This window comes from Megalobrama amblycephala, linkage group LG20 (genome assembly GCF_018812025.1).
Source record: "Megalobrama amblycephala isolate DHTTF-2021 linkage group LG20, ASM1881202v1, whole genome shotgun sequence".
Lineage (NCBI taxonomy): Eukaryota > Metazoa > Chordata > Actinopteri > Cypriniformes > Xenocyprididae > Megalobrama > Megalobrama amblycephala.
The window spans coordinates 2,213,718-2,228,036 of record NC_063063.1 but is presented as its reverse complement, the minus strand read 5'-3'; the positions used below and the strand labels follow the sequence as shown (position 1 = coordinate 2,228,036).

The window sequence follows — 14,319 nt, the reverse complement described above, 5'->3', positions numbered from 1 at the left end:
CTGAATTTTCAGCATCATTACTCCAGTCTTCAGTGTCACATTCTAATATGATGATTCGCTGCTCAAGAAACATTTCTGATTATTATCAATGTTGAAAACAGTTGTGCTGCTTCATATTTTTGTGGAGAATGTGATACATTTATTTTCAGGACTCTGAATTTTACAACAAAAAAAGGATGGATGGATGGATGGATGGATGGATTTATTCCAATATAGGGAGATTTAAGTAAACAATTCTGCAGTTTAGTGCACAAATATCCCATCTCATACCCTGGGTAAATGTTAGTTTTGTAGGCATAATAATTTCTGTGCGTATGGTAACATAAATAACTGGCCCGTATTGAAACAGCTGCGGCCGATGGACCTTCGACCCTCCACTGGATTGCTGTGGGCTGCTGTTTCTGTCGTCTCTCCTTCACACATAAATTAGACGTTTATTAATACTATCCCATATTTACAAACGGATCTGTGCGTATATGCTCAATAATGAAAAGCGAAGAACTAGTCATGAAAGTAAATTCAGCATCACAATCCCTGTTACTTCATCATCTGTAAATGACTCTGAAACATTTTGATGATCACAAGTGATGATTCCTCAGCAGCAGATGTTTTTTGTTTCTGGTTTGTAATTACGATGACTCAATCACAAAAGAGTGCTGAAAATGACAGTAAATCAGTAGAACATGATGTCTTTGGCATGACGGACTTGTCAATATTTCCCTTTGCTGACCGTTTAGAGGAGCAAACATAGGGAGCCGCACAGGAAAACTAAATGCTGTTTTTCTTTCCTCTTTTACACCAACAATATGAGTGTTATAATGTGCTGACTGTAGGACCTCCTGCTGTTTCATCTGTCAGTGCTTACGTAAGAAAACTAAAGTTCATCATTACTTAAGAAACTGAAACCATATTCGTGCATTGCACCGGAGAAATTAAAGTGGGCACAGATTTTAGACAATAAACAGTCGTAGGTGTCTATTTTATGTTTTATTCTCACTTTTATTGCAAATATAATACAAAAGATGAGCTTCTTCAAAGGCAGTAAAATGTTAAACTTTTTAAAGACAAAAAATCTTGTTCAGTCTTGTGTAAAAAAGAGATATCAACATCAGTACTGAGATCGCTGACATTGAGCAAAGCACAAAATTGGAAAGGGAAAAATCTATAAGCAAACTAACTAACTAACTACTTAAAAACAAATTAGAGCATCGTAAAACTACTACTCTTCCAGTTTAATCAGCCTTGTTTTAGAAACTGCAACAGCATTTTGTGCATTACACAACTGGTTAGAAATAAGGACAAATAAACATTTAAAATAGAAAAATCTACATATGATAAATAAACATGATGAATACAGAATCGTACCATATTAAGTACCAGCCCTCTGTCTAAATGGCCCGTTGGATTATATGTCACCATATTCAGAGGCGCAAAAATAACAATTCATTTTTTTGTATAAAGTATTAAAGAATAAAATGCACATAATTTCTTTGAAATAAAATTAATACTAATAAATAAATTAAAGGGGTTAAGATGGGATACGAAAGGGGGGGGGTACTGTAAGATGACACTGGCACGACTGCAGGCAGCTAATGACAAGCAGAGGTCAAAGGGCACTTCCTGGAGCTGCGACACATGCTGTTAGACATTCTCAGCTGCCGCTGCCACGTAGAAATTCCCGCTAATTCGCTTCCAATATTTGACAGGCACTGATGTAGGGGATAAAGACGTGAGCTGGTAACAAAACGGCTGGAAGGGGACGGTATTTTACAGGAACATAAATAAAGGGTACGAACTCAAACTATAAAATATAAAATGCACCGCATGAGGACAATAAAGGGTGTTATTAGTGGGGGAAAAAAAAAAAGATGGGAGAAAAACAAAGCTGTACTACCAAGAGTGGTTTAGTAAAAAATAGACTTTTCTACAAGAAACACAGAAGGCCGGATCGGCGGAAATACAAAAAGAACATGTTAAGAAAACATACACAGTACATATTAAAGTATCAATAATCAATAAGTCCTCACAGAGGAATCATTTCTCAAAAATGTTTCTTTTCTTGCAATCAAGGCTAAAAAATATATATATATATATTCTAATCACGATTTCAGGCGATTAAAAAGGCACGTTGGGAGCCGCCGTTTCTTTTTTGTTTTGTCAAAGTCCAGCTTTCTTTCCTACATTTGTGTGTGTGTGTGTGTGTGTGTGTGTGTGGGGAAAATTCAAGTGTGTGTTTTAAAGAGAGTGGAATGATGCATAATGAGTCTTTCCCATCAGTCTCTGCTCAGGGTCTCGACAGCTGCGTGTAGACCGGCTGCTGGTCCCAATGCTGAGGACTGTGGTTGGACTGAGGGATGGAAGGAACCCCTGTAGAGTCAGCGATGGGCGTGTACATGGGCCTCTGGTAGCTGAAGGTGGAGTACAAGCCGGAGCTCTGACCGCCAGCGTGGGTGTAATAGGAGGTGGCGCCGCCCTGGTGGTCAGAGTAGTCGTACTGCGCCCGGGTGATCGACGGGAAGGAAGTGCTGTAGTGCTGTAGGTGCTGGACGTTGAAGGAGCCGTAGCTGACGTGCTGCGGCGAGCCCTGCTGCTCGTTGTAGTGGCTGGGACTGAGCTGCTCGGTCTTGATGTGCGTCGTTCTCGGCTGGTCCGGCTCTCCGGCGCCGAGCGGGGTCAGCTGGCTGCTCTGAGGGCTGCCGTTCTTCCCCATCCAGGCTCCGTAGCCGCCCGCGTAGGGCGCGTTGGGCACGGCGCCGTGCCCGTTCGGCGGCAGGTACTGGTCGAACTCGTTGACGTCGAACGTCTCGATGACGTCGCTGCTGAGCTCGCCGATGTCCACGTCGCGGAAGTCGATGTTGAGCGGACGTCCCGTGCTTTCCTGAAGCGGACGGGCCTCCCGCTTCAGATCCGCTTTGCCTGGCTGCACGTCGGTTTTCGGGGTGGTGGGAGGAGTGGGCGGCCCTTGGGACTGGCCTGTTTGGAAACGGTGGAGGAGGGGAGAGAAAGTTAAGCACTGCACAGATGACCAGCGCTGCGTGACAACAACAACAAGAAAAAAAAAATGTAGTTTTCAGGTAACAGAAACTACTTTTCGACCTCAATCTCATATTGATATAAAACACATCTTGCATTACAGTGTGAATTTGAATGTGTTTGAAAGACAGAATCCTTCTGGAGACATCATCAGGGAGAAGCAATGAATTATGTATATATATATATATATATAATCAATAAAAAAGTAACTGTAGTCTGATTATGAGTATTTTAAAATCGAATTACAACTACTCCATTATTGGAATCGGATTGCGTAATCTAGATTACATATAAAAAGCACTATAGATGACGCAACCGCAAAAAAACCGAGCCTGTAATAAGTTAAATTCGCCCACCTGAGTGCTCGCTGGGCGAGTGAACTTCTCCCATGCTGGATGCGGGCGAGTCGGCTTGCTGGAGGGCTTTGAAGATCGCGTTCGGCGAGATGTGCGTCTGCTCGCTGCCGTCCTCGGACTCGCTCTGCCCGTTCTTCACCGACTTCCTCCGCCGAGGCTGGTACTTGTAGTCGGGGTGATCTTTCTTGTGCTGAACCCTGAGGCGCTCAGCCTCTTCCACGAAGGGACGCTTTTCACCCTCGTTCAGCAATCTGCCCGACAAAAGCGCAGAACAATGAGTCGTTCCACAGAAATACCGCTACATGCAATCATCTATTTTCATTTTAAATACTAATAGCAGTAATGCATGCTTCATTTACCTCCAAAGTTTGCCCAGAGTTTTGCTGAGCTCGGCGTTGTGGAGGTGCGGGTATTGGTCCGCGAGCTTCCTGCGCGCCGCCTGCGCCCACACCATGAACGCGTTCATCGGTCTCTTCACGTGCGGCTTGTTTTTGCTCGAGCCGTTCACTCTCACCGGCATGGGCACGAGCGTCCAGTCGTAGCCCTTCAGCACCTGAGACACCGCCTCTCGGATGCACACCGGGAACTTGTCGTCTTCGTCCTTCTTGAAGTCGCCGAGCGTCCCGTCCGGAGCCATCAGGCTGTTCTCGGCCGGGCGGGTGTTCTCCGTGTCGGAGCCCGAGGCGGACGGGCAGGGGGAGCCCGCGGAGTCCTCGGACATGCTCGGACTGGGGGCATCAGACAGACACTTCTCTTGCTCATCTGTCATTTTCAGGTAGGGATCGAGTAGATTCATGCGAAGACTGTAGATGGACGATCTCAGAGAATTCGGTTGCAAAAAATCCTTTCCAACTTTTTAATTCCTGCAAATCCAATGTGTTGCTCGCTTTCAGATGGCAAAGCGTTAAGAGTGTTTCTGCTGGTGTCTGCAAAAGCAAAGCGCTCCCTGTGCGCTCCCGTGTAGTATTTCCAAGAGAGGGACGAACTTTGGTTTGTCAGCTGAGCGCGCACGAGCTTTTAAACAGCACGCGCTGTGACGAAAAGGAAAACGATGCCTCCTCTTGCCCACCCCTCTCTCACTCTCAATAATTATCACTCACAATTTAACATTTTCATTTGAGAAATCTGTTTTAACTTAGTTTCAAACAGTGCTGTTTGAAACCCCTCACTGCTGTACCTCTTGCATATAATAGCAGTTGTGGAAACGCTCCATTGCGCGCCCTAAAACTTTTTATTCCCCGGGCCGTACAAAGTAGTACATATACCACGAAAGATTTCAAGCGAATGCAAACCATCATACGGGCTTAATATTCAAAACACGGGCTTTAATTCGTTTATTTAGTGACTAATTTAGGAAAGCTTGGCTCAAGGAAGTGTTACTCAGTCAGTGACTCAGCAAAGTTAAAGCTTTCCACGCGCACTAATTCCCGCTTTTAGACAGGGTTAGAGGAGTTGCAAATATCCTTGTATCTATTCATCAAGTCAGGCAGTCCAGAGATGGTGTCGGTAGTGATTCTCCTGTTTTCATAACACTGACCGATAGGGGGAGACAGAGTTCTGTGCTCAGTTCACTACAGTCCACTAGTTCTGTTCAGACTTTGTCTGTGTATATTAATAATGCAAATATTGGCCATGAATTATTGACAGCCTGTATTTACTGTCACATAGCATTTATATAGGGGAGAGTTTGTGACACATGTTGTTTAGTTTTTTTTTTTTTAAGAACACAGTTTCAAACTTTTACATTAGAATAACATCCTCATGTTTGTATGCTTCAAAACAAAATAACTGACTTTCATTACACCAAATCTTATTTAATTTATATTTTATTTATTTTATGCATGAATATATTGTGATAATCAAATTTACTTTAGGACCACCTCATCCTCATTTCATCTTAAAACTCTAAATAACTACACACACACACACACACACACACACACACACACACACACACATATATATATATATATATATATATATTCATAAAACACATTTTAACAAATGAAGTAAAACTCTTTTTAATGTGCTTTATAATGCATTTTTATTTTCTTACGTACATTATTTATACATGGGTCAATGATGTGACGGGTCATTTAACAATAAAAACAAATAAAAACAAAATAAAAACAAAGATATAACATCGAAAGTATGTAAGGTAGTACAACTAGATCTCTTTTATCAAATCCAAAAGGTTTTAATTATATTTTGCTACATATAAAGGTATTTTAAAGATTTTGAAGTGTCAAAATGTCATTTTTGACCATCCAAAGGCCAATACAGCCATTTCATTTGTGATTAAAATATCATAAAATGTAATAAATGTATATATTTTTTATTCTGGCATGATTTTATAACATCATATATCAACATAGTGCAAAATGGTATTAAAATTATGTGTAGAAGTCGTTGCTTTGTTATGAGGAAGAATGAATGAATTTCATTGATGTCATTCGGAGTAATCAATATAAAGGGACCATTTTGGATCAAGTCATGCGGTCAATATCATGTGACAGGATGTGACATCATTCAGACACCTGCAAAGGACCACATGATTGTGTGGCAAATCAAATAACTCTCTTTTAACTATTCAAAAAATTTATGTTTTCACTTGTTCATATGCATGTCCTGAAACATCAGGTCATTCGGTACAACTGCTATAAAACATGGAAAATGCTGTAATATTTTAAAATCTTGTACTAAATATAAAATGTTTGATTGTCCTTTTAGATATCAGCCTGTTAGAATTGTTTGAAAATATCATCATTCGGTATAACCAAAAGTGTCATTTGGTAAAAGTGAAATTTTGGCTAAACCGAAACAAATTTTGTCCATCTTGTAAAACATGACAAAAGCAGTGTTAAATTGATTATAAAAACACATAATCTCATTGTTAACACTTAATAAAACTCCAAAATTAATAATGCTCCATTATGTTTTATTTTTACACTTTTGTGACACACATATATGGTGGTGCTCATATATTTCACCCTGGAAACTCGTTTCTAATTGGTTCAAACTGATGTATTTACTCTCCCTGTTGGTTGAAGGCAACTTCTGAAAGAGGTTCAGCATGCAAACTTTAGGTTGCATATGCTTGCGTGAGCCAGAAAAAGATCACAATAAAGGTCTTAAAAGCAACTGACGAGTGTTTTGTAGTATGCATGAAGATCTCTCATTCTCAGCCCGACTTCTGGATGTTGTAAAGCCGTTTGTTTGCGTTATGTCAAGCTCTCGCGATGCACAGCCAGTCAGTAATCCTATCTGCCCCGCAGTTTAATTAAGGCTCAGCTTCCACATACAGAACGTGAACTGTGAGCGTTTTGATTCCTCCTCGCTCCGACACACAGCGTTTATTTTCACTGCGTGTGTTTATTTAAATTATTCACTTCAAGCATAAACATAACAGAACTTTTAGGACCTTCGTCAATAGCACGTTCCCTCTTCTGTTAGCAGCACGCCGCTAATAGGAAGGAGAGGCTTTGTTTATTTATTGTAATGCAGACTTAAGCCAATGCAGGAGTGAATGACAGCTTTTCAACTTTGCATCCCCTTATCAACCTATCTTTTAACAACTGCTTGTTTTTTTTTTTTTTTTGTGAGCTTGAATTGCATTAAACTCCTGTTAGCTGCTGGCAGTGACGATAATGTTGCCTCTGATACAGCCAATTAGATAAGTGCTACCACATTTGCACATTAACAGTAAGTTCTCCTTTAAAAGTTTCACTAAGAACTGGTTTATAAAGGTGTTCGAGTAATAAAATGTTATGGGAGTGCAACTTGCATTCTGATTAACTTATACCACCTGTTAAGCAGAACTCACATCTGAGTCACAAATACGCGATTGCAGTCAAATGAGACGGTGATTTCACATGAGATACACCTACACCACATCCTGTCAAAAACTAAAATGTTTCAGCAACAGATGGCAAAAGCTGTGCATTGTTTATGTGAATTTGATCTGTTTCGTCTTATATATTCATGTATTTCCTGCACATTGTAAAGCCTCTGTTACATTAAAGCAATGACCGTGAACAGGGCTGAGTTTCCTACAAAAGGCCTTGGGAAACTTCTCATCTTTTTTTGGAGTGATGGTGTGAAGATTTTGTGCAAACGTTGGAGGTAAACTGGCAAATCATGTTTGCCATTGCTTACGCTGTCTCTGAAGTGTTTAAGGAGCATTGTCGTTCTCTCCGTGCTTTTGGCACAAAAACGTACCGCGGCTAATTAGACTTTAAGAACAAACTGGCTTATGTTGTCTGTGAAGTCATGCACTAGTTTGGTAAACGTGACTTTGTCTAGTATTTCTTCAAGAATGTAGAAATCCAAAAGACCTTCCTGTCGCTGCCATCTTGACCCCAGTGCGATAGATAAGACGACTAGAAGGATAGAAACTTCTGAAAGCCTAAACATGGCTGTGCATCTTGTTATCATGTATTGGAGCCTACATGGAAAAGTTATATAAAGTCACACTGTGAGAAATACATTTGCACTTGTGAGACATAGTTACTGAACCCCTGGAAAAATAATTAGTCAATGGTTTTGCGTTCTCTCGTAATGTTGTGAGTTCCCCTGAAAAGCTTTGCGTTCGCTCGCAAAAATGTTTGTGTTCTTTCTGAGCGAAAGCAAAGTTTCTCAGGGAACACAAACATTTTTTTCTTCACCGTGTCCATTTAGGGGTTGTGTGCACAGTCATTATTGACAGAAATAAAATTGTAATTGTGAGATGTAATGTCACATTGTGAAACTTAAATTCACATTTTATGATATAAAATCAAAATTTCAAGAAATAGCCATAATTGTGAGATATTTGGAAAGTCACATTGCGAGGAATAGTCGTAATTGTGAGAAATACTGTAAAGTCACACTGTGAGATACAAGTTTAAAGAAACTGCGAATTTATATCTAACAATTCTGACTTTTTTCTCGCAATTCTATCTTACAATTCTGACTTTTTTTCTCAGAATTGCAAGTTTATATCTTAATTCTGACTTTTTTCTCACAATTCTGACTTTTTTTCTCAGAATTACGAGTTTATATCTTAAAATTGACTTTTTTTCTCAGAATTACGAGTTTATATCTTAAAATTGACTTTTTTTCTCAGAATTACGAGTTTATATCTTAAAATTGACTTTTTTTCTCAGAATTACGAGTTTATATCTTAAAATTGACTTTTTTTCTCAGAATTACGAGTTTATATCCTAAAATTGACTTTTTTTCTCAGAATTACGAGTTTATATCTTACAATTCTGACTTTTTTTTCTCAATTCTGACATTTTTTCTCAGAATTGTGAGTTTATATCTTACAATTCTGACTTTTTTCTCCCAATTCTGACTTTTTTCTCTGAATTGCAAGTTTATATCTTACAATTCTGATTTTTTTTTTTTGCAAATCTGACTTTTTTCTTGCAATTCTGACATTTTTTCTCAGAATTGTGAGTTTATATCTTACAATTCTGACTTTTTTCTCCCAATTCTGACTTTTTTCTCTGAATTGCAAGTTTATATCTTACAATTCTGATTTTTTTTCTTGCAATTCTGACTTTTTTCTTGCAATTCTAACATTTTTTCTCAGAATTGTGAGTTTATATCTTAATTCTGACTTTTTTCTCACAATTCTGACTTTTTTTCTCACAATTACGAGTTTATATCTTACAATTCTGACTTTTTTTTCTCAGAATTACGAGTTTATATCTTACAATTCTGACTTTTTTTTCTCAGAATTGTGAGTTTATATCTTAATTCTGACTTTTTTCTCTCAATTCTGACTTTTCTCTCAATTCTGACATTTTTTCTCAGAATTACGAGTTTATATCTTACAATTTTGACTTTTTTTCTCAGAATTGCGAGTTTACATCTTATAATTCTGACTTTTTTCTTGCAATTCTGACATTTTTTCTCAGAATTGAAAGTTTATATCTTACAATTCTGACTTTTTTTATCTCAGTTCTGACTTTTTTCTTGCAATTCTGACATTTTTTTCTCAGAATTGTGAGTTTATATCTTACAATTCTGACTTTTTTCTCCCAATTCTGACTTTTTTCTCTGAATTGCAAGTTTATATCTTACAATTCAGATTTTTTTTTTTTTTTTGCAATTCTGACTTTTTTCTTGCAATTCTGACTTTTTTCTTGCAATTCTGACTTTTTTTCTCATAATTCTGACTTTTTTCTCGCAATTCTGACTTTTTTTCTTGCAATTGCGAGTTTATATCTCACAATTCGGACTTTATAACTATATAGCTTATATAACTATAAGAAAAAAAGTCAGAATTGTGAGATAAAAAGTCACAATTACCTTTTTTATTTTTTATTCAGTGGTTGAAATATATTTAAAGTCACATTGTGATAGGCTATATAAATAATACAAGAAATAAAGTCTCAATCATGTGACAAACACTCTTAAAAATAAAGGTTTTTTTATTGCCACTTTATTGGAACATCCATGGAATCTTTCCAATCCACAAAAGGTACTTTAGTAGAAGATTATTTGGATTATTAAAATGTTCTTTAAAATAAGATTTTTTTTTTTTTTTTTTTTTTATGCACTGTTTAATATTTAATCTTCAATGAAAAATCTTCTCTGTCTTCACTACAAAAACCCCTTTTTGGAAGCTTTATTTTTCAGAGTAAAGCTGCAGTTGCACCTTTTTATTTCTTTGTATTCTGACACAGAAAGGACGTCCATGAATGTCAGGGTTGTGTTGAGGTCAGAGGTTCTTCCAGGCACTCGGTCGTTATCTGTGATTTACGACAAACTAACTAGTTTCAGCAGATCAGAGGCTGTTTGTTAACATGCGTCATCCTGCTTTAAGTAAAGTCTGAATGGGTTTAGTCTGATCCAGATGTTTGTGAAGTGTTACTGTTACTTTCCCCTCCTTGTTCAGTATATCGGTGCATTAAAATTGAGCTCGATTCCACAGCTGAACGTAATGAGATCATTTTCAGCCGTGTTGACCAGCCGAGCTGATTAAAAATGCGCAGCACCTCAGCAGTAGGCAGGGAAAGCGGACACACCGAGCCGAACAGGCGCAAAGCCACGGGAATCCGCACACGCTCCAAAGATACAGCTGGTGCAAACACTGGCTCTTAAAAATAACAATGTGCTTTTGCGCCAAGCTAAATGTGCTAATGACAGATCCACACCTTTAAGGACTCTTTTGGGCTTTTAAGGGGGTGGCGGTGGCTGGCTTGAGGCTTAAGAAATTGGTTTGTCAGCGGGAGGGCCGAGCCAGTGGAAACGCAGACGTTAGCCGTGCCCGCGATTTTCACAGTTCGAGAATTCTCTGATGCAGCGAAACGCTAGTCGGTCTGGATCCCGGTCCAGTCATAGCACAGCACATTTTTAATTGAATTGTGCCTCACAGCCAGAGGTGCTGGGCATACAGTCGGATTTCATTTCAGACAGCTGGAGGACTGATAGTACATATATATAATATATTGTTACTGTCTACATCACGTTCAGTGTTTTGACACTTTTCTACCATCATTAAAAATCACTTTGACACCAGCTGGTTGCAAAAAGGCACTGGTTTCTGAGACCTTATTGTAAAGCGTTAGCTATGCATTTTTAAATTCAGACTTTAATTCCTGTCACTTTACAATTTTTATTTGTATGCATGTTTTGATAAGTATCACACATATACTGTATCGTCTGCATGCTTTAAAATGAATGCTTGCACATGTCTGTATACCAGAATGAATCAGCTCCTTTTGTTGTGTCTGATTCAGGATCTGACCTGACCGGTTCATCAGTTTCTGGCTCTGATGACATTCATTCAGACACGCTCAAGTGTCACCTGTGAAACCGCAGACTAAATATAGCTGCTCATGTCATAGCGGCATGGGTTAAGCAGGTTAATTCTTAACCGTTTCCTGTCCCAGTGACGTTTACTGTATCTGCGGTATGACACTGCATGTGTTTTAATGATCAGACCCAGACAGACTAGAATTTCTGTGCATGTTTTGGTGGGAAATATGCAGAATTATGGAAACAACTCACACTTATTATTGGCAGTGCAACACTTTAGTATAGGGAAACCATATAAACTATTAACTACGGCTTATCCCTCAATAAACTCCTAATTTACTGCTTATTAATAGTTAGTAATGTAGTTGTTAAGTTTAGGTATTGGGCAGGTTTAAGAATGTAGAATAAGGTCAGGCAAAATAAGGCATTAATATGTGCTTAATAAGTACTAATAAACAGCCAATATTCTAGTAATATGCATGCCATAAAAACCCTAAAATAAAGTGTTACCGAATTTACATATGTAAAAAAATAGATACAAATATTGGGTAATACTTTAGTTTAGGGTTCAATTAACTAGTTGCTTATCAACATGCATATTACTAGTTTATTAGTACTAATAAAGAACATATTAATATGCATGACCTATACCTAAACTTAACAACTACCTTTCTAACTATTATTAATAAGCTGTAATTATGAGTTTATTGAGGGAAAAGACATAGTTAATAGTGAGAACCTAAACTGAAGTGTGACCAAATATTGATTTTAGGATTAATTGCATTATTTTCCTGTATGCAAATGCACATTTTATCTGCAAAACACCCCATGGCTGAATTTTTGCTGTTCCTTGCATAATTTAGTGAGAATGAAATCAATCGAATCAAAATGAAAAGATTGTGAGTCAGAATCTAGAGATCCCAATGAAATCCTCCATATTTTTCCCAAATTACATATTTTTTTTTTTTTTCTATTTTAGTTTTCAGTTTTTAATGTCTTAATTAAATTTGATTCAAAATGTTTGTCTAATGAATTTATTTTCATTAAACTTTTACAATTTAATAATATACTTAAACATTTGACAATAAGGGGAGCCTTTGAAATTTAATTTTTCCAAATTCTGTGTTGCTTTTTTTCTTTTTCTTTTTTTCTGGATTCTGTGATTTATGATTATTAGTACAAATATATCATCAAAATGCTAGTCAAATTAAATATTCAATCAACTCAATTTAAACAATCTTTTAAAATCTAATCATGAAATAAAGTGCTGCACAACAGAGGTTTAGTGTATAAATTAAAACATGGATGAAAACATTTCTTGAGTGTGATATTCCTTAAATGATGTTTAAATGAATGTTATTATTATTATTATTACTAGTATTATTAGTGTTTATTTTGATATGCTTGCAGACAAAATAGAGCCACTCATTCACACTGAGCCAATGTCATATTTCAATAATATCTTTAGCAGTTTAATATTCACAAACACTAGTCCATGTTGTGATTTGATTAATTTTACAGCCCTACCTTTGATATATTCATCCAAAACGTATGCAGTTTCATGACATTTTGCGTTATAGTTATGGGTGTAATGGTACACAAACCATTTGGTACAGGTTCGTTACAGCATGGGGGAGAAAACTAAACAATTGCTTATTTCTTCTTCTTCTAAAAAATCTATCTCAGCTAATACTGTTACTATATACAGGAAACATTTTCTTGCACATTACTGTAATATTAAAGGTTACAATTAACTATTAAATTCAGTTGCTATTTATTTTAAGATGTAATAATAAACACTCAAAAAAAAAATGCACTTAAGGCAGGTTTTGCATTAACTTCTAAATCTAATATATATATATATATATTTAAATATAAAATAATTATAGCATTACTAAAACGTACAGTAGCCTAAATATAACAATTATATAAGCTAGTATAGTGCATATATTTAGTGAAATGCTTCATTTCTCTAGTGAACTAACATGCTGTGGACACTGGATGACTTGCCTGAGGTAAATGTAATGCTACGTGAGATATTATTCTCAAGCTGTTTTATTGATGTTGATGTTTTATTGATGTTAAATTATTGTGACAGATATGAAGGGGGAGGAGAATTTATGCGTGCATCACGTTTCTTGACGAGAAAGACTTCTGCAAAGGATACACCTGTGTATCCTCGCTCGTAACTCCTCGTTCCTCGCCTCCTCGCGGTGCAATTAGAGAGCTGAGATGTCCTTCAAGATGTCTGAGCTTGATCGGTTTCCGGGTCATAGGATAGAGGACGGAGGAGCGAGGAAACGAGGAGGGATATTGAGAAGCACCCACGGTTGAGCTTTTCTAGATCATCTGTTCTTCTTCTTCTGTGCTTTTTCCTGTTGTGGCGGTTAGCAAACAGCGTTGCATTTCTGCGTGCGCCCCCTTCTGGATTGGAGTGTGAATCGCCTATGACTGTATTCGTCGTCTGACTGTTTTTATGAATGGATTCTGTCCGAGTTTTTTGCATCGGGAATCATAAGAATCAGAATGTGGCTTTTTGTATAGACACCTAGCCATGTGCCCAGCTCCTTTCAGTCTGTTGTATCTTTCTCTCACTCTGAGTCTCTCTCGTTGACCCTCCCTCTCCACCCTGCAGGCCTAAATGAAAGGGCCTATTCTTTTTGCAGAGTCAGTTTGATTCCTGGGCATGCCAACGTAATGAAGGAGTGATGAGATCCAATGACTCTGCCCAACTCACTCTAATTCCTGCCCCCAGCTCTTTCCACCTCAGACACACAGGTAACTATATGCACAAACGGCAAGAAATTTGGTTTGAAAAATGATGGCAGCGTGAATGACTGCATAGATAAACACTTGCTGGCTTAAAAACCTACTTTTCAGACCGCAACTAATCGTCCTCCATCAGTAATATCCAAAGTCGACCACAACTGCACGCTCAAAATAACAGCTTATTTCTTTTAGTTTTCTTATTTGACATAGTAGAGATGCTTGTACGCTAATGTTACATCCTCATTAGTGTTATTGAAGATGTTTTTTGGGTTTAAAGTGTTGTGTGTTAACTGATGGAAGCACTGTAAGTCACAGAGGAACTTAAGAAGAGGTCAGTCGAAATGTAGGATGAAGTAGTGTCGCATTCACTTAGACACACATGCACACGTGTCCGGTTCAGGCCTGGGAAATT

At 37.7% G+C, this 14,319-nt stretch overlaps 1 protein-coding gene across 1 annotated transcript; it reads right to left on the bottom strand.

Annotated features, from left to right (window-relative positions):
• Positions 1–974: 974 nt before the first annotated feature.
• Positions 975–4,399, bottom strand: sox9a (SRY-box transcription factor 9a). Its single transcript, XM_048170929.1, has 3 exons — positions 3,749–4,399; positions 3,390–3,640; positions 975–2,973 (listed from the first exon to the last, which is right to left on the bottom strand). The coding sequence occupies exons 1-3, from the start codon at positions 4,183–4,185 to the stop codon at positions 2,285–2,287; spliced, it is 1,377 nt and encodes a 458-aa protein (XP_048026886.1). The 5' UTR covers positions 4,186–4,399; the 3' UTR covers positions 975–2,284.
• Between the last annotated feature and the right edge of the window lie 9,920 nt (positions 4,400–14,319).